Here is an 18,272-nt window from a genome sequence, read left to right as displayed (position 1 = left end):
GGTCGGAATAACATTTTATTCTTTTACTCTTTTTAACTTGTGTTTGAGCAATGTTGCATAAATTGTATGTTAATTGCGAAACTACTTACATTTTTGCTCATATTGTTTTTAAATTTCTGTATATTTCTATTAATATTTGTCTTCTTATTTAGCAATATTTAATTTACACATCACCCGGAGCGTAATTGTACATAATTTGTAATTAAATGTCCATAATTTTATGATTTTTTAACGGACATGTTGTTATAACGTACGTAAGGGATCGAGTTACTATGGTAGCGAGTGCGCAGGTACACTAGCGTCGAGTGATATCCGATAAAATGTGATTTCATTTTTCTAAATTTCTACAACCTAAGAAACTTATTTACCCTCTTGGAATAATCGGAAGGCGGAACGCTTCCGACTATTCTCGGTCCCCGAAACATCTGTGGAGGGCACAACCGGAAACACGCAGAGATTAGAGAGAGAGAGACCCTCTTGGAAAAATTGTTGCAAATGGAAAAAGAAACTGATGTATAATTTATTTGAAGAATCTTTTACCTTGTCGATGGTAACATAGAAATAGGCGAATTGTTCTCAGCCCACTAAAATTATTTCTCATCTCTTCGAAATAATCAACGCTCCGTGATTCTTTTTTGAATCTTCAACACTAAAATTCACACATCATTTCTAACTTAATGAATAACAAATTAAATTAAATGACCGGCTAAATATTCATCTCTGCTCTTTATCAGTTTGAAAGCCCTACTTAAATAAGATTGTTAATTTTATTTGAGGTTAATACGTAAGTGTACTTGCGCATGAAGTAGCCTAAGAAAGACTGAGTCGCATAATGTGATTAAAAATTTAGAGTCACTAATATTAAGATTGCCAGCTTACTTAAATTTCCTGCATAAATATTTTTAAGATAGTATTTTTAAAATTTCCGTTTATCTTTGATAAAAATTTAAGTTTGCTTTTATTCATCTTAGTCTATCTACTAATCTTATTAATGCCTAATTATTAATGTTAAGAATTAAATTTGGTTTACGGATGCTTAAAATAAAGGAATTGATTGAATAACCTGTTTTATTCACAACCATCATTATGCTAAAATTAATCTAGAATTATTATCTATAAGATTAAGAAGTACCACCAACATTTTTTTATTCAAAATCCGTTTAAAGCTATCCTCTCCTTGACCTCTTTAATCATGAGTTTGACGAGATCATCCAGTTCTACTTCGGGTTTCCACTTCCAGTCGCGACGGGCTTCGCTGTCGTCGAAGACTTGAGGCCAGGAGTCCGCTGGAATTAATAATTATTAATTACAAGCTACTTTATGAAGTTTCGCCCGCACTTGTTCCTTACTGAGCGCCATAGGTCTTACTGTCAAAGTTATCATAGCTATCTCCCAAATTTCACCGAAATCTGTAGATGTCTCACTTAAATCCAGTTCAAATACAGTCTCTTAGACTGTCAGAAATCAAATGGCACGATTTCGTAATCAATTTTTAAACTAAATGCAAACAACAATGTGACTAATGATAACCTACCTATGTCTTGCCTGCTGTCAGGTCTATACGTGATTTTCATATCTTGAAGATATTTGGACATAGCGTCAACGAGCTCCTCAGGAGTGAAGCTCATAGCTGTGACGTTGTACACTCTCCTGTTAAGTTGTTCATTGGGTACTTCGAGGTATTCTGACAGGGCCCTCAGCGCGTCCCTGATGTGCATCATAGGGAGGCGAGTATCTGGCTTCAGGTAGCATTCGTATTGGCCTTTACGAAGTATGTCGTGGAAGATCGCGATGGCGTAATCTGTAAGGATAAAAAATATATTTATCTATTTTTTTAGCAGTTAAAACGCACAGTTTGTTGTTTGTTATTTTGCGCGCGAAATATACGACGTAACTACGTACCTACTGTATGTTTACAAATCATACGCGGGACAAATAAAGGTAATAAAACTTAATTCTAACAGCAACAAAAGTTGTGTATTATTATTCATTGAAGGTGTGACTTGATCATCTATCACTTTCATTTAAGGACGTATTGAGGTACCTACGATACAATAATAAATAATTAGAAAGATAATGTTTCTTGGATCTCGTTGGAAGATATGAGAGCATTTTTCTCCGCCTTAATGACGGAGGCATACAATAAGTATTAAGAACCTATTTTACAAGGAAGTATAGTTTCAAGGCCTCGCTGTGATGTCATAAGTTGGCGAATTTTATTTTTACATGGCAACAGCTGATCCCGTTCGTATTAAATATTGACTCTACTTAGGAGGTTCGGCTCAGTGGCCTTGACGGTAAAACTACCTACTGACGACAAACTTACTTATCTAATAGCATTAATTAATTTTTATACCTACTTATTTGATTATATTACCTATCGTATGATTTTAATGGCTGAAGTTTACGCTTGAATAATATTTACCTAACTCACACAAGGAGCAACAAATGCATGTCCCTTTAAAATTATCGCTTTTATATATATTCGCGACTCGTAGATATCCTATATGCGTGGAATAACATTGCTCACGATATTTAGGTAATTACCACACTACACTTAAAGCTACGCCTAGAAATATATAGCAGTTGGTTGGTTAGCAGCTAACTGCTTACCTACTACCCAATATTTTTGTGATAGACAAAATGATAAAGTCCTTATTCTTAGTTACTTAGGTACACATAGTTACTTATCTAAAGATTTTTTAAATTAAATGTTAATTAATTTACTTTATAAAAAAAATTCATAGTAGGTATTCTTACCTGTCGTACCTCCGCCTGGTGGATCGCTAGATATGACTCCGGGAAACCTTAGACAGCGGAAATCCAAACCAAATCTATGATAATAATACTCTCCCAAGAGTTCAGCGTGCACTTTAGACACGCCATAAATTGTTCTAGGTCTTTGCACAGTTATATTAGGAGTTGGGTTTCTAGGAGAGTCAGGTCCAAAAGCCCCAATTGTACTAGGAACAAATACTCTGAGCTTATACTGTTTCGCCAGTTCTATAATATTGTGCATTCCCTCAATGTTGACCCTTACAGCTAAAGGGACATTTTGTTCTCCAATTGCACTGAGAAGAGCCGAGAAATGTATAAGCCAGTCTACTCTATGATTGACTACAATTTTTTGTAAGCCTTTAAAATCTAGGATGTCAACGAAAAGGTAAGGGCCGTCGTTGACGATGTCTTCTGTTGGTTTGATGATGTCTGACAAGATCACGTTATCTTTGCCGTACTTCTTTCGTAGATACTTGGCACACTCGACTCCTAGTTGGCCTAGGCCACCTGGAATATCAAATAATGTTTTTATAGGTAAGTACTCGTACCTATCTCATTTTATGTACTTACATACTTATGCATATTTTGGGTGTTATTGTAATGCCAATATCAACTGTCCAAGTAAATTATTTTATACCTAAATCTAGGTTAACATACTAAGGTAAGTCAAGGTTTGTAACCAGAAAATATTCAAACATTTACAAAAGTGAAGTAAAATACTACTTATGCTGTCGTTTGATCGTGCTTTCGTACAATGAGAGATTCGAAATCCTTTGAAAAATATTTATAAAACTTGCACGTGACTGTACCTGTTTATGTGAAACCGAGCAAAATTGAACTTGAGACGTCATATTATCTGTTTGCATATAGCAACATCAACTCTTCTGTATCTTATAATTTCTCGTGAGTAAATAACAATTAGTCAGAATGAGTGAGATCTACGATATAATGAGGTAACAATAACAAATACAACCATCTATGGTAAACATTGGAAAAACATGTTTTCATTTTATACGTTTTCCAGCCACCCGCCTGCTCGTGTGGTAGGTATATGGTATAAAAAGGGTATAAATGAAATTACGGTACCTTATAGGTACCTAACTATCTGAAATTTATTTGACAGTTTTACAACTGTACAGAAAGCTGCGTAAGATGCAAGACGACTACACGTAGGTAGTTTCAAGGAGAATAGGGGTTTTCTATTGAGACCATTTTTTACACCACGTTCTTTTCTCGCCCGATGACGACTATCTAATATTGCGAGTACCTATATACTTTAAGGACCACCACGTAAACACTTTGTGATAAGAAACGCGAATTGGTCTCGGAAATTCATTCTTAATTATAAACGCAACGTAGGTAAAACAAATAGTAATACGATATTCCTTCATGTTAGTGATAACACGTTTTTAGTTACGTCAGTTATTGTAATAAACAATTGTAATTATAAGCAGCCTAGTTTTATGGGTTTATATAAGCTGTCTCATTCACTCTCATCCAGGTTTTCCCATCATTATCGTACAAGTATACAAAGTAGGTAAATAATTTTTAGAGGTTTTCCTACTCCTCTAAAAACGCAGTTGAAGAAGGTAATGGATTTAACAGTTTTAAAATAATTGAAAGAGATGGAACAGTCATAGACTTACACAATATCACGCCGTTACGGGTTCATAATCATAATTATTTAAGGGTTGGACAATTGATACCTACGGATATTGAGAATAAACAATTAAAAGGAGAGAATTTATCAGCTACTGGCTCTTCTACTTTCCCAATTACGAATCATTCCAATTATTGCTTTATTACTTTTTCGAGTTGATATAACATTAACTTACCTTAAGATATTAGATTGGCGTCTAACAAGATTTTCACAAACAGACCGGTTTTGAATCTCGTTGTTACTACGAAAGTATTTTTAGAATCTATGTACGTAGATATTACCAAGGTACCTAATTATTAGTTTAGGTTATTGTTACTGTAGTAGAATGTCTATAATAATAGATATATTATCCATTTCTTAAATGATTTTGTGGTTTCGTACCTACAGAGTGAAAAAAAACTTCGGTCTATCGCCAGCTGGCATTTGTTTTATATTCTACATTCAAACCAAAGATAAAGTTCTCCAGATATTCTTCTAGTCTTCTAAATTCAGGCTCTTGATACCCAACACAGGCTTTGATTGGAATTATCGAATGTCCAGAATTACCTAATTACATACCTAAGTGAACGTAAGCACTTATGTTTACCTATTAGGTTATATGAGGCTTCATATTACCGCATACAAGTTACTTAGTAGATACTTACACTATTATATTCGTGAAAACGCGAATTATAAAGAACCTTTTTTAATTTATGGTACATGAGCTGATGATATAAATGGTAGGCTTTTACCTAGGTAAAGGTAGTATGAAGATAACTTGTTCTTCGTCAAGTTGATTTAATTTAAACAAAGTTTCAATACTGAGTTTTTACTAACATACTTCCAATTTCTAACCAATTCTAGCTTACCAGTTATTAAAATTCTAGGAGGTGCATGCTTCACCGCCTCTACAGAGTAACGTTTCACATTCAATTTCACAGAAGTCCTGAACAAATTTCTAACTAACATCATAACTATGAATTTGAACACGATATACCCGTTTGTACGTTAGATTGTGACTGAATACTGAACGTAAGGAATGAAACCTACAAAACAGGTTGTTGCTAGACAAGTAAACACACCACACGCGTAAGGCACACTTCAATAACTTACCATTTGTATCATACTCGTATTTTAATTCAGACGTTGTGTGTTTAGGTGTAAGCCACAAGGTTATCGTTCAGCGGATTTAGTTTTTGCGTTTGCAGAATTCGAGTTTTGTCACACCACTACCACTATTCTACAACCACGTAAAACAGAATATTTGACGTAGTTAGGAATGCAAAGTTAAGTCGAGTTCTATATTTTAGTGTGTGTTTACATTGAATAATTTTTGTCATATTACTTATTTATTAATTCAAAAGTACACTAATATTGATTTAATCTAAACATTGATTATTTCATTGAACACAAGTCTCACCTCAATCTATTGTGCATTAACGGCTCTCTTTAGATTCATAAGTGCATTGAAAGATATTCTCAACTCGCTCGACCGTGAGCGTATAAGAGCAGTTATATTATTATATAACTTTACTAGTTCCTCAATTGGAATGCATTGACCCACATTTACTATTTTCCAATATTTACCTGTATTATTTTTTATTAAGTTATGAATGAAGCAAAAGTACTTAGTCAGATATCCACAGTCTGACAAGCATGACATATTCTACATAAGTAATGTACCGGTCTTGACAAAACTTTGTCAAGTAATATCATGCAATTAATTTTTATCTTTTAACCCTAACTGCATACTTAGTTTGAACTATTAAGTAAGCTGTAAGATTTTGTCTGCAAGAAAGTTGAGCAATTAAAATTAAAACGACTTCGGCGACATACCTTTGTCAATTGTATTGTCCAAGCCACCCTTCCTCGTTACCACATCTTAGATTAATCACGATAAGGTGCTTAGGCATTCTTTATTTTGCAACATGTGCCAAAGATTATTTAACTCTACCGTTTGCGACTTTGTGGATTTTTAGTTTTAGTTAGTAACAATTCGAGTTGTTTATTTGCCAATTACGCAACCAATAATTTCAATAACACCTAACAAAATATATTTTACACTTGATTGAGTTTTATTTTATCTTTAGTTAATGGTGTGCCACAGGGAACGCTTTTCGGCCCTTCGCATATTAACTTGAAAATAAAAATATATGTGAATAAGACTTTAATAGAGAAGAATATGAATTTGCTTTGCTATTTCTATACTTGTCAGTTTTATGCCTACGGATACTTCTACATTCCTGAGCGCTGTTACGTTAGCCGGCACGCGCCACAATGGTGAAAGATAATGTTACTTGGTGCGCATCGAGCTGTGAACCGAAAGTCTGGTGTTTACATGCGAAATCGACTTCGCATCCCAGTCTGTCTTTGGCTGCCATAAGCCACGCTTGTACAGGATTGCTTTACAGTGACAACAAATATACGTTCGATATTGATAACCGTTGGATCTGGACACTTCAAAACAGTTGCAGTTCTATCTGGATTGATTCTTTGATTAAGTCTCAGAAGGATATCTTACAAGGTTGGATCCTCGACTATATTTTGTTTTCATTGCGTGTGCATATTTATAATTCATATTAACATGCATAAGAAGGAAATTGAACACTAATTAATCTGTAGTAGGAACGAAAAGTGTAATTAAGTATATCTCATTTGAATTCTTATAAGTGGAAACACCATTGGAAACGTAAGTTACGTAAAACTTAATTTATATTATCTTTTAGCCGTTAATAGCTAATTGCGCTTGGGATTCATTAATGAAGTTTTTTGATACTGTAAAAATGTCAGCTTTGGGATTTTAATGCACTAGTTATAATGGTAGATATATTATCACAAATAGGTATGGGCCATACGTAGAAAAAATAAGGCGGATAATATATTAAATCTTTGAATTTCCACGGGACGAAAGCTTAATATACTTTTTGAATTGTTGTCTAAGGATTCTAGGTACCTAGTTACTGTATTTAAAGTTGATCATTTCATTATTGTACTTGTTTATTACAATTTACCTACCTACATTTTTTTACGTTGGGATCAACTGTAATTATTAAGGACCTTAGCTATACGTTTATTTTCAATGTCAGGTTTATTCTTAGATAATTGTTGCAAATCGTAGGGTATGCTAAAGCAAGATGTTTCTAATTGATACTAACTCTAAAACTAATAAGTACTTTTCAAGAATCTCTAACACATACTGCGGAAAACGTACACAAAAACATATAAAATGACTTATTGATTACATATGTAACTACATTATGATTAACGATATGCACAAGATAAGTATCATAACATGCGCTAGCGCATTGCCCTAGCTTTCAAACGGCAGAGACGACGACAAACGACTTCTCCTACATACTCGGATGAACAACAATTTGTGATCCCATTGAATAATTTCAGGGCACTAGGTTACGAGATGCTATGAGCAATGTCACAAATCAAATTGTGCATTCAAATTACTTAGGTACTAGTATTGTGTTATTTGCTCACTTAAATAGGTAGGAGGTAACGATCTAGAAATTCAACTTCTGATTGCCTTAGAATTTAATCAGTTTGCTAATTGACTGTCTATTCAACTCATCGAAGATTTAGAGATAGCATAGATTAAATAATCTTAATCAAGCAATTCAAAAGCTTCTACTTTACACCAATATTACCTATTAAGTAGTCTCGTAAAACGGGGTTCATAGAGGAATCATTTATTGTACATTTCATACTAAGGTGGTATGGATTATCTAAAGCTGGATCTTAAAATTATTACCTAGGTACTTACATATAACTATTTAAGGAAAAACATATTCAGCAATGCCGCGCTTACATAGTTTCTGTATGTAAGAACATTGTGACAAAATAACTTTAAAGAAGGTTTAGCACAGTTCAGCTTCAGCTCCCACGAAATTAAGCTTTTTGCCTAGTACATATTATACTTAATTTTAAATGCAACACCAATTTAGGATACTTACCTTTGTTCATAATTAAATATTTTTAACGAATAAAACAAAATGTTTCCATCAAAGACACATAAATCAAATACGCATCCAACCATTACTGAATGCAGGTGCAACAGAAATCTATTATTACGGTATGATGCATGATAGTTTATAATATGTTGGTCGACAATCGCTCTAAGTATCTTCACGGGATGACAATTCGAGACAGTTAGATAAACGCGATAACTGTACTATAATTTTATGTCCCGTTGCCTGTTTGTTCTTAATGTTGATATATCATTGTATTGCATTTAACTAAGTATAAAGCCCCTTAGATGAAAATTTTGATATGTCTGTTTTGATAATCAGTTTAATGCTGATATCTCTAGTTTCCATCTGTTCTTGAACCTACACAATAATAAAAACTAAACAAACTACATGTGAATCGTGTCTTTATTCCTTACGGAGTAGACAGGACCAACAGTGATAAGACTCAAAGACTACTTTTTGCCTAATGATGGAATTAAGATTCAGACATAGTGATAGGTATACCTAGGAGTATTATTATTCGTAGCCTAGGTACAAAAATTTTGTTCTTACGAAAACTAGACTAGAAATCGAAATGATGCTAATAAAATGAAAGATTTTAGGGAAGCGGAAGTAACAGACATTTCGTATAATTCGAAATGTCATGAACGAATAACCTAGGTACCTATATAATTATTTATAATCCTGCACTTATCGGTTGATGATGCTAATGGGTGTAATTTTAGGCATTACCCACAAAACTCAAAAGGTCAGCAGGTGACCTAATTCGACAATGCCCTAAAACTACAAATCAGGCAAAATTGCGCAATTCTTTAACAATGATGCAAGGAGAATATTGCAAGGAGAATAGATCGCCAATAAGAACAATAGCGAGTGAAAGTGCACCTTAACCACCGGACCATGCCTAGAGCATTGTTTTATGTTCATTGTTTTCAATAGTGGTCCTTGGGTGGCGGATTATGGTTAGAATTGAGTGTCGACAACTGTTTCCCTCGACTATTATCTTTTCGTCAACTTCCTTCGAATGTTTCAACTCACGTAACTGCCATTGCAAATCATAAACGGAAAATGCAATTTAATGCGACGTTTACTTCGGACTAAATAAGGAATAAACTAGTAACGTGCAGTTCAACAAAAACAAAGAGAACTGCTTAATTCTCTTATTGAGACCTTTCTCTTATTAACACAATAGCGATCTAAAAAAAAATATTTATTTTAAAAGCGACTATCAATCTTTTACAATTCTTTTTAGATACACATACAGAATAAAAATGGACTACACGTCTTTTATGAGGAGCAATAAAATAGATAAATTTGGTATTGATATAACTATTAATGAAATATATGTATTTATGTCCACAGGTGAAACGGGACTAATAAATTATTTCTCTTTAGCATGCTACAATGAGCTCAGAAGAAACAGAGGAATGGATTCCCAAGTTGGAAATAAAATTCTATGGATCTTACTCGTGACGTTAGGTGGTGCATACGGACAAACGTTTTGTCCTTCACCTGAGCTTATACTGCCTTGCATATGTACAAATCGTAACGAAGATATTCAAATATGGTAAGTAAGGTACCTTTTTCTATAGTATTTTTTTTCTACCATGACTTAGCATACAAGTTTAGTCCTAATACTCAGTTTTGATTTGAATTGAAAGTTCAAAGCAGAATCCACAAGGAATTGAGTTTTGACTTTTTCTATATCTGTTTCAGGTGTACGCACAGCGATTTACCTCAAGTATTAAAAGGCATTCAGAAAATAGGAGATTTTATCAGAAAACCTATCGACGAGCTTATAATAGAAAATAACTATCTCCCATCGCTGCCGGGGAAGATATTTCAAAATGTGAAAATACTAAGGTTGATGTTGCGCCATAATGGCGTAGAAAGGTTATCTGCGGCTTGGTTGGAAACACAAGAAATGAATCTGGTGGAGATATTTATTGTTGAGAATGACTTAAGAAATTTTCCGGCAGAAAGTTTGATGAAATTACATAATCTCCAAGCTATAACAATTCAATCACATAACTTAAAAAGAATCCCTGCTTTGGTAAATATGCCGAAATTGCGATATATTAGTCTTAATTCAGGAAGTTTGAGCATTATTAATGAACATACATTTGATAATCTACCGAGTTTAGAGAGGCTATTTATACAAGGAAGTCCCAATCTTCATACACTTATGGAAAATTCATTCTACAATTTACCAAAATTACGAAAATTAGAAATAACGCATTGTGGCATCAGAGTGATACATATGCGAGCACTTTCTTTACTTCCGGTGCTCACTGAACTGTCTTTAAGTAATAATCAAATTTCTGACGCAACTATGGTCGGCAGGGCAACAAGAGATCTTTCGTTTTTGTCAAATTTAAATTTGAACTATAATTTGATTGATAAATTAAACGAAGGGGCATTTGTAGATCAACCTATGTTAGAAAATCTGTTGTTATCTAACAACAACATAAATATTATTCATCATGGAGCATTTCATAGGGTCCCTAAACTGAGGGTAGTAGACCTTAATTATAACAGGATAAGTCAAATACATCCAGAATCATTTTTGCAACAATCAGGAAGTGGAGTTGAAGAATTAAATCTTATCGGAAATCAAATAATGCACATATCAGAATTTCGTGCTTTGCTCGATGCCTTACCGAGATTGAAGTTTTTAGATATGAGTGATAATTTACTTCAAGAAATTCCGAGGGGTGCACTGAGAGGCCATCCGAGTTTAGAGCGATTACATTTGAATAAAAATAGTATTAAGTATATTCAGGCAGATGCATTTGTAGCAATGCCAGCTCTTAGAGAATTGCATCTAAGTAACAACTCTTTGACCGATATGAATGAAGGACCTTTCTGGAATTTGCCAGCCTTAAAAGGCTTGGATCTTTCTAACAACTACTTCCAACGCCTACAACCAAAAATGTTGTACAATCTGCCAGCATTAAGACGCATTAACTTCAGCAATAATCAGCTATCAATAATTGATCCTATTACATTCATGGAGTCGCCTTTATTGGAGTATGTAAATATTTCCGGAAACGCCTTAGTTTCCATTCATCCTGCTACTTTCAGAAATTTACCAAACTTGTACGAAATGGACGCAAGCTCAAACAGAATAATAGAATTTGTTCCTGGTTTACCCAGAGGTTTGGAGCAATTGTATTTACAGAAAAACCAAATCACGAGTTTACCCGTCTCGCCATCACCAGATTTGGACTTACCAGCGTTGCGAACTTTGGACATATCAAATAATGGAATTCAGAAAATTCCCCATGGATGCCTAAAAAGTTTGCACCATTTGCGACGACTGTTCATGAAACGTAATGGGTTGAGGCAGATTGACACCACAACATTCAGCGATTTAGAACGATTAGAAGTACTTGATCTGAGCGATAATCAAATTTTATCAGTGCATCCTAAAAGTTTTAGTAAAATGGTTCATTTAAAACAAGTGAATTTACATGGAAACACAATTGAAAATTTTGATTTTGTGGCTATACAGGAGAATGCAGCATTATCAGCTTTAGATTTTAGCAAAAATAGATTGAAAAGTATAAGCCCTAACTTGGTCAATAGAGCTTTAGAAGTGGAGGTATTGAATATATCGTCAAATAATTTAAATGACTTGCCCTTTACATTAAATATACTACCTAAATTAAAAATATTGGATGCAAGTTTTAATCACATTAAACATTTTGATGGCAATACTATACATAACATTCATACATTAGCAGAAATAAAATTTCCAAATAATAAAATTGTAGAACTGCGCGCTGGCAGTTTTCAAGATTTAAGAGATCTTCACACAATTGATTTGGATCAGAACCAAATTGAGATAATTCATCCTAAAGCAATTGCAAATTTGCCTAATTTAGTATCTGTGTATTTAAGCAGAAATCATATTATAGACTTACCGGATAACGTTTTTTCTAATTTACCAAAACTAAGAATAATAGAACTACAAGGGAACAGGCTACAGTTCATATCACCAAGGGCCTTCGAAAACATACCGCTAGTACAGTACTTGAATATGAGCAATAATCAACTGACAAACATTGATAACTCAGGTTTAAGGCTACTGACTTCACTTGAAGTTTTGGATTTAAGTTTTAATAAACTAACAAAGATAACAAGAGCGTCTTTTCAATACATGGAATGGCTGGTTGAGCTCAATCTAGATAACAATCAGATATGCTACATTAGTGGCCAACCATTCGATTTTATGCCACGACTTAAAGTTCTTTCTCTGCGGCATAATAAACTGAGTACAGTTACAGAACCAACATTTATAAAGTTGAGAAATAACATTGCTATTCTAGATATTGATGGTAAGCAAATACTACCTACCTACCTATGTTATAAAAATCTTTCAGTAAATTCTACAGTATTCTAAAGTAAGCGCCGCGTGATTCCGGGCACTTTAAAAAAATTACAACACCATGTATTTCTTATGGATGTCGTAAAAAGTGACTAAGGGAAAGGCTAATAAGCTTGGGATTCTTCTTGTAGTCAATGGGCTAGCAACCTGCTAATATTAGAATCTCAAATGAATAATTTAGCCATATAGCTTATTGTGGCCTTTCAGTCTTCTTAAGACTGTTTGGTCTGTTTACCCCGAAGGTATATAGATGTGACTTGACTATATTTATGTATGTTCTACAGTATAGTGTAATCTTTGTGACCTAATTTTATTTTCAGGTAATCCGCTTATTTGCAACTGTGCGATTATTTGGTTGAAAGCTTGGTTGTCCGAATCTTCCACAGTTGGACCAAAATGTGTTGATGGAACATATGTGAAATCAATGCCGTTTTCAAGAAACGATTGCATTAATATAGCAGTACAAGATGAAGATCTCCGGTCATGCGTTACTCACGAAAACGAAGCACTACTCCCTAACTTAGCTACATCACAAGTGTTCTCATCCTTAGACAAAATAAGAGACTACACGACACAAATAAAAAACAACTATCACATAAACAAAATTAACAACAGACCCTCTCCAGAGGAATCAGACTATTTCTACGACGAGTATGTCGATTATCCGTACAATGAAACTCTGATTGATGGTCTCAATAACGATATTAATGCCATACATAACAATAACAAATCTCAAGAAAGTCAAGGTATACCGACGATTTATGCTGGAATGAAGAACTCCAGTCAACAAATAAAAACGACAAACACAAAACCGAATAGTGGATTTACATTCTTCGGTATGCCACTTCCTGCATTGGACATGGGTAAACTGTTAAACAGCGGGCGCAAAGTGGACTGGACCGACAAAACTGCTCAACACAATAATAAATATCAAAGTCAGGAACCACCTAAATTTGAAACTGGTGGATTCTCTCCTATATTACCTACAACAGCTGGAGGTTTTAAGCCTATACCAAACCCTGCAGTAAATATTTCTCAGACAACAGTCGCTCACAGCGGACCAAACTATAGTAAAAAAGGCAGTATGGAACAAACAATCGCTGCAGTGTCGTCAAAACCGCCGACTACAAAATCACACAACAGCACCACTCATCAGAAAATGAAAAGTGAAATTCATGAACTCCAAGCTTATGTCGATGATGACAATAGTACGCATGTAGCATATAATAGGACTAAAAATGTTGAAGAACAAAAAATTGATCCCACCAATCTCAGCAAATATAATTTAATGGAATCAAACCTGACAATAACACAAGTTACAGAAAAAGAAGGCATATTGATAACTACAGATACAACAAATGATATGTCCCTTCAGGCATGGATGGAAACAAGTAGTCAGTCTTACTCTTCCACACCAGTAACATCTAAACCAGTTATAAAAAAACACATTGAAAATGATCAGCCAACAGCATTGTCAGCTATTCTAGTTCCTAGTAATGAGGAAATTGCAAAGAGAAATTATACAACCAACACAAACCACAAAAGAGCAGGTACAATAACCAAAGTGAACATGCCCCATGTGGCTCATTTTGAACAGGATAATTATGCTCCAGTAATAAATAGGGAAGGAAAGACGAGATTTTCGGAGAGTACAAATATTGGCAATAATAAACCTAGGCAAATTAATGATAAAGACTGGTATTATAAAAATTATAACAATTCAAATTTGGAACCATACATAGCGCCTGGTGTCCACACTTCTAAAAGTGATAGTTTTCGAGAACTAATTCCATTAACACTACTGATTACATGTTCAATAATGAATTTAATTTTGATTGTATAACTTTAAAGTTAACACTATTCTGTGTATTATATTATATTCATTGTTTTATTTTAAGAACACCAAATTAGTTTCTAAAACAAATTAGAAATAGTGAATACCAAAATCCCTCATTTTTTTTCACCCTTTGCATTAATTGACACAGATAGCAAATGTGAGAAAATCTATGGTCCTGTCCCTTTAGATACATATCTCTCACATTAGATATTAAACTAGAGCTCAAAAATAGTGTACATAAATAAGGAGAAAACAATAACATTATAAATGATTAAAATTTATATCAGAAAACATGTAAGTTCCATGGGTATGGACAATGCACATTTACAAATTTCATTGGAGCCAAGGTGTGTGAATTGAGCCTTAACTCTCCTTTAAAAATGGGGAATAAAATGTTTTAGAACACAGAAACTTATTCCTGTTTATTTACATCTATTTAATTGTTATAACAATTAAGAATTTAACAACCTAGTTTCATGGAACTATGCAGCAACACAAAAACACATAGCATGTTATACATATATTGATGTTCAGAAAATAAATAAAGATAGCAGTTACCACAGAACTAGTAAATATGTATGTGACAAAATACAGATATATGAATACTTAATATAATGACTAGGTTTGATCCCATTTGATCCTGTGCAATAAATGCTACAAATTTATATTATTTTCAACTTTTTTTTAATAAATTAGTTTTCCTTTTAGACACACAAATAGATTATTATTACTCTAAATTAAAAAAAAGTATTTATTTTATTGATATAAAGTATAGAACATGTTGAAAAGTGGTAGGATTTTATTGAGTTTTTAAAGCACAATAGAACAAATAAACAATAACAAACAAATCTAAGATTTTTCAATAAAATATGTTCTGAGCTTATCTAAGGCTTTGTATCTATGGGATATTTTATTCTTCTCTTCTTTTGGTAATTCTGCATAAGTTTTGTCATAGCCCTCTGGTTCAAAAACACAATCCCATCCAAAAGACCTTGGACCTCTAGGAGTGACAATTTTTCCTGCAGTTATGCCTTGAAATAACAGAACATCTAGGTCTTCACAATGACTTTCTCCATCACAATATGCAAAAGTGCACACAGCCTCAGCAGATTTATCCTCCCATCCAGCTAGTAATCTTGGTAAACCTTCAGGTTCCAGTTTCTCTAAAAACCACTTTATATAAGGTCCAGGCAGACCTTTTAATGCATTAAAACAAAGACATGTATCTTCTACCAATACGGGACTTTTGAGCCGCCGCGCGGCCTCTTGACATTTCCTGATAGAGACCTCATTAATCTCACCCTGCAGCTCTGGCAGATCTAGCTTATGACTGATAACTTCTAAGGGAAAACTATTTCCTAAAATAGCCCTTACTTCTTCTAATTTTTTTGCGTTTCCAGTAACAAAGGTCAGCTTTCTTGCTGACATCTTGTAGAAAGAAAATTCTTTTTTAATATTTACGACTCATACATAAAATTTTTAAAACAGTTATGTATCGATTTTAGTCAAATAAAAGTAAATTCTAACCTAACCAAAACTTTGTACATAACATAAAAGAAAACACAAAACCTGTTATTTTGCTGTTCTGACAATGACAAAATTACAGTTTTGTAAGTCATTGATTGACATTTCATAAAGTTGTATTCACGTCAGTGGTTATGGTCGAAAAGTATACACACACTTCCCTTACATCGGGGCGAATAGAGAATTCCAGTGCTTTGCCCCTTTGGCTGGCTGGATGTTTTTGAACGAATATCATAGACATGACAGACAGAAAGTGACTGTCAAATTTTAGTTTTCATTTGACGTTTCGTTGTTGTCGTGATTTAGCTAAATATTTCTTCGTAAAAAAATTTGATTTGATTGCTAAAGATATTAAATAATAATAAAATCCTTTAAAGATGCCTAGTCAAGAAGTCGTCACCACAAAAGTTGTGGTTCATCCTTTGGTACTCCTAAGTGTTGTGGACCATTTCAATCGAATGGGAAAGATTGGTAACCAAAAACGCGTTGTTGGCGTACTCTTGGGTTGTTGGAGAGCCAAAGGAGTACTCGATGTGTCGAACAGTTTCGCAGGTATTTATTTATTTACCAATACAGGAATACTTTCGTTACCATCTAAACAAAGATATTCCCCGTATATTGCTTGACTTACTATTTGAAGCATCATCTCTTCTAAAATACGTGTGTATATGTGATTCACCATTGTCCTGGATTTTTTGTCTTAGTTGGGGCCCTTTCAGGTCGAGCCGGGTGATCGGTTCAATAATTGATTATCTTATTCTATTTTATAAAAGTATCTTTTTATATATGAATGAAATTAAAAAAAAAATTTAATAGCAATGCAATTTATCATTTTAAGTCTAAGCAATCTTAATCATTTATTTTCTTCTTTAGATCCTTAATATGATCAATCTAGATAAGGTTTAATTTTATTTAAGAACACAGACCTGGTAGCTGTATGGTATATTGTATATACTCAGTTTATTTACTGTATAAGCTATTATTAATAAAATGATTTTTATTATTTTCAGTTCCATTTGATGAAGATGATAAAGATAAATCTGTATGGTTCTTGGACCATGATTACCTTGAAAACATGTATGGCATGTTTAAAAAGGTCAATGCCCGTGAGAAAGTGGTGGGCTGGTACCACACAGGGCCAAAGCTACACCAGAATGATGTGGCTATAAATGAACTAATTAGACGGTACTGCCCAAACTCAGTCTTAGTAATCATTGATGCTAAACCGAAGGATCTCGGGCTGCCCACTGAGGCCTACCAGGCTGTTGAAGAAGTTCATGATGATGGCAGCCCAACTAGCAGAACCTTTGAGCATGTGCCCAGTGAAATTGGAGCTGAAGAAGCAGAAGAGGTTGGAGTAGAACATCTTTTGAGAGACATCAAGGATACAACAGTAGGCAGTCTCTCCCAAAGGATCAACAATCAATTGCTCGGGCTCCGAGGGCTCCACTCTCAACTGAGTGAGATCAGGGATTATCTATTACAAGTTGGCCAAGGCTCCCTGCCTATGAATCACCAAATCATTTATCAGCTCCAGGATATATTCAACCTTTTGCCTGATATTGCCAATGACAACTTCATTGACAACCTTTACATTAAAACAAATGATCAATCCCTTGTTGTATACCTTGCAGCTCTTGTTAGATCTATAATAGCACTTCACAATCTTATCAACAACAAAATCACAAATAGAGATGCAGAAGAAGGAAAGAAAGATGATTCTAAAGAGAAGAAAGATAAGAAGGATGACAAAGACGATAAGAAGACAGAAGAGAAAGTAAAGGGAGATAAGAAAGAGAGGGAAGAGAAAAAGAAATAATTTAAATCGTCGTTAGTTTAAGTTGTTTGTAATGCTTCATTATTTTTAAATAAATTGTATTTACTAATTCAAAAGTTTTTGTCATTTAGTGTTTGTTAAGGCAGTTTTCTTTTATGTGCTTTGCTAGTTTTTTCAAACATGTTTTAAGAAACATATAACTTCTCTCTTCATATCCATGCACAAAAAGCTACCATAGTTAACAGAAATTATAACATGATTGTTTTTATAACATTTGTAAATGTGCAAATAGTCAGTAGGGCTTGATTAACATAAGCTATTGTAAAGTAGGTAGTACCATAATAATTATA

General features: G+C 33.9%; 4 protein-coding genes across 5 annotated transcripts; 2 read left to right on the top strand and 2 right to left on the bottom strand.

Moving 5' to 3' along the window:
* Window positions 1-238: 238 nt before the first annotated feature.
* Window positions 239-5,508, bottom strand: LOC106143127 (L-threonine 3-dehydrogenase, mitochondrial). Its single transcript, XM_013345130.2, has 4 exons — window positions 5,287-5,508; window positions 2,761-3,285; window positions 1,535-1,801; window positions 239-1,286 (listed from the first exon to the last, which is right to left on the bottom strand). Exons 1-4 carry the CDS (start codon window positions 5,387-5,389, stop codon window positions 1,150-1,152), a joined length of 1,032 nt encoding a protein of 343 aa, XP_013200584.1. The 5' UTR covers window positions 5,390-5,508; the 3' UTR covers window positions 239-1,149.
* Window positions 5,509-6,808: 1,300 nt separating this feature from the next.
* Window positions 6,809-14,839, top strand: LOC106143125 (protein artichoke). Of its 2 annotated transcripts, XM_013345128.2 has the most exons (4): window positions 6,809-6,941; window positions 9,757-9,961; window positions 10,111-12,734; window positions 13,105-14,839. In XM_013345128.2, exons 2-4 carry the CDS (start codon window positions 9,822-9,824, stop codon window positions 14,625-14,627), a joined length of 4,287 nt encoding a protein of 1,428 aa, XP_013200582.1. In that variant the 5' UTR covers window positions 6,809-6,941; window positions 9,757-9,821; the 3' UTR covers window positions 14,628-14,839. The 2 variants fall into 2 exon arrangements, with proteins under 2 accessions (XP_013200582.1, XP_060810788.1); XM_060954805.1 differs by lacking the exon at window positions 6,809-6,941 and having other exon boundaries at window positions 9,289-9,961.
* An 80-nt stretch (window positions 14,840-14,919) lies between these two features.
* Window positions 14,920-16,215, bottom strand: LOC106143126 (inosine triphosphate pyrophosphatase). The gene has a single exon (XM_013345129.2). The coding sequence runs from the start codon at window positions 16,047-16,049 to the stop codon at window positions 15,471-15,473; it is 579 nt and encodes a 192-aa protein (XP_013200583.1). The 5' UTR covers window positions 16,050-16,215; the 3' UTR covers window positions 14,920-15,470.
* Window positions 16,216-16,404: 189 nt separating this feature from the next.
* LOC106143148 (26S proteasome non-ATPase regulatory subunit 7) lies at window positions 16,405-18,038 on the top strand. The gene is made up of 2 exons (XM_013345157.2): window positions 16,405-16,697; window positions 17,156-18,038. The coding sequence occupies exons 1-2, from the start codon at window positions 16,523-16,525 to the stop codon at window positions 17,962-17,964; spliced, it is 984 nt and encodes a 327-aa protein (XP_013200611.1). The 5' UTR covers window positions 16,405-16,522; the 3' UTR covers window positions 17,965-18,038.
* The last annotated feature ends 234 nt before the right edge of the window (window positions 18,039-18,272 follow it).

This window comes from Amyelois transitella, chromosome 2 (assembly GCF_032362555.1).
Source record: "Amyelois transitella isolate CPQ chromosome 2, ilAmyTran1.1, whole genome shotgun sequence".
Classification (NCBI taxonomy): domain Eukaryota; kingdom Metazoa; phylum Arthropoda; class Insecta; order Lepidoptera; family Pyralidae; genus Amyelois; species Amyelois transitella.
Note: the sequence above shows the minus strand (reverse complement) of the source record. Positions and strands in the feature narration are given on the sequence as shown.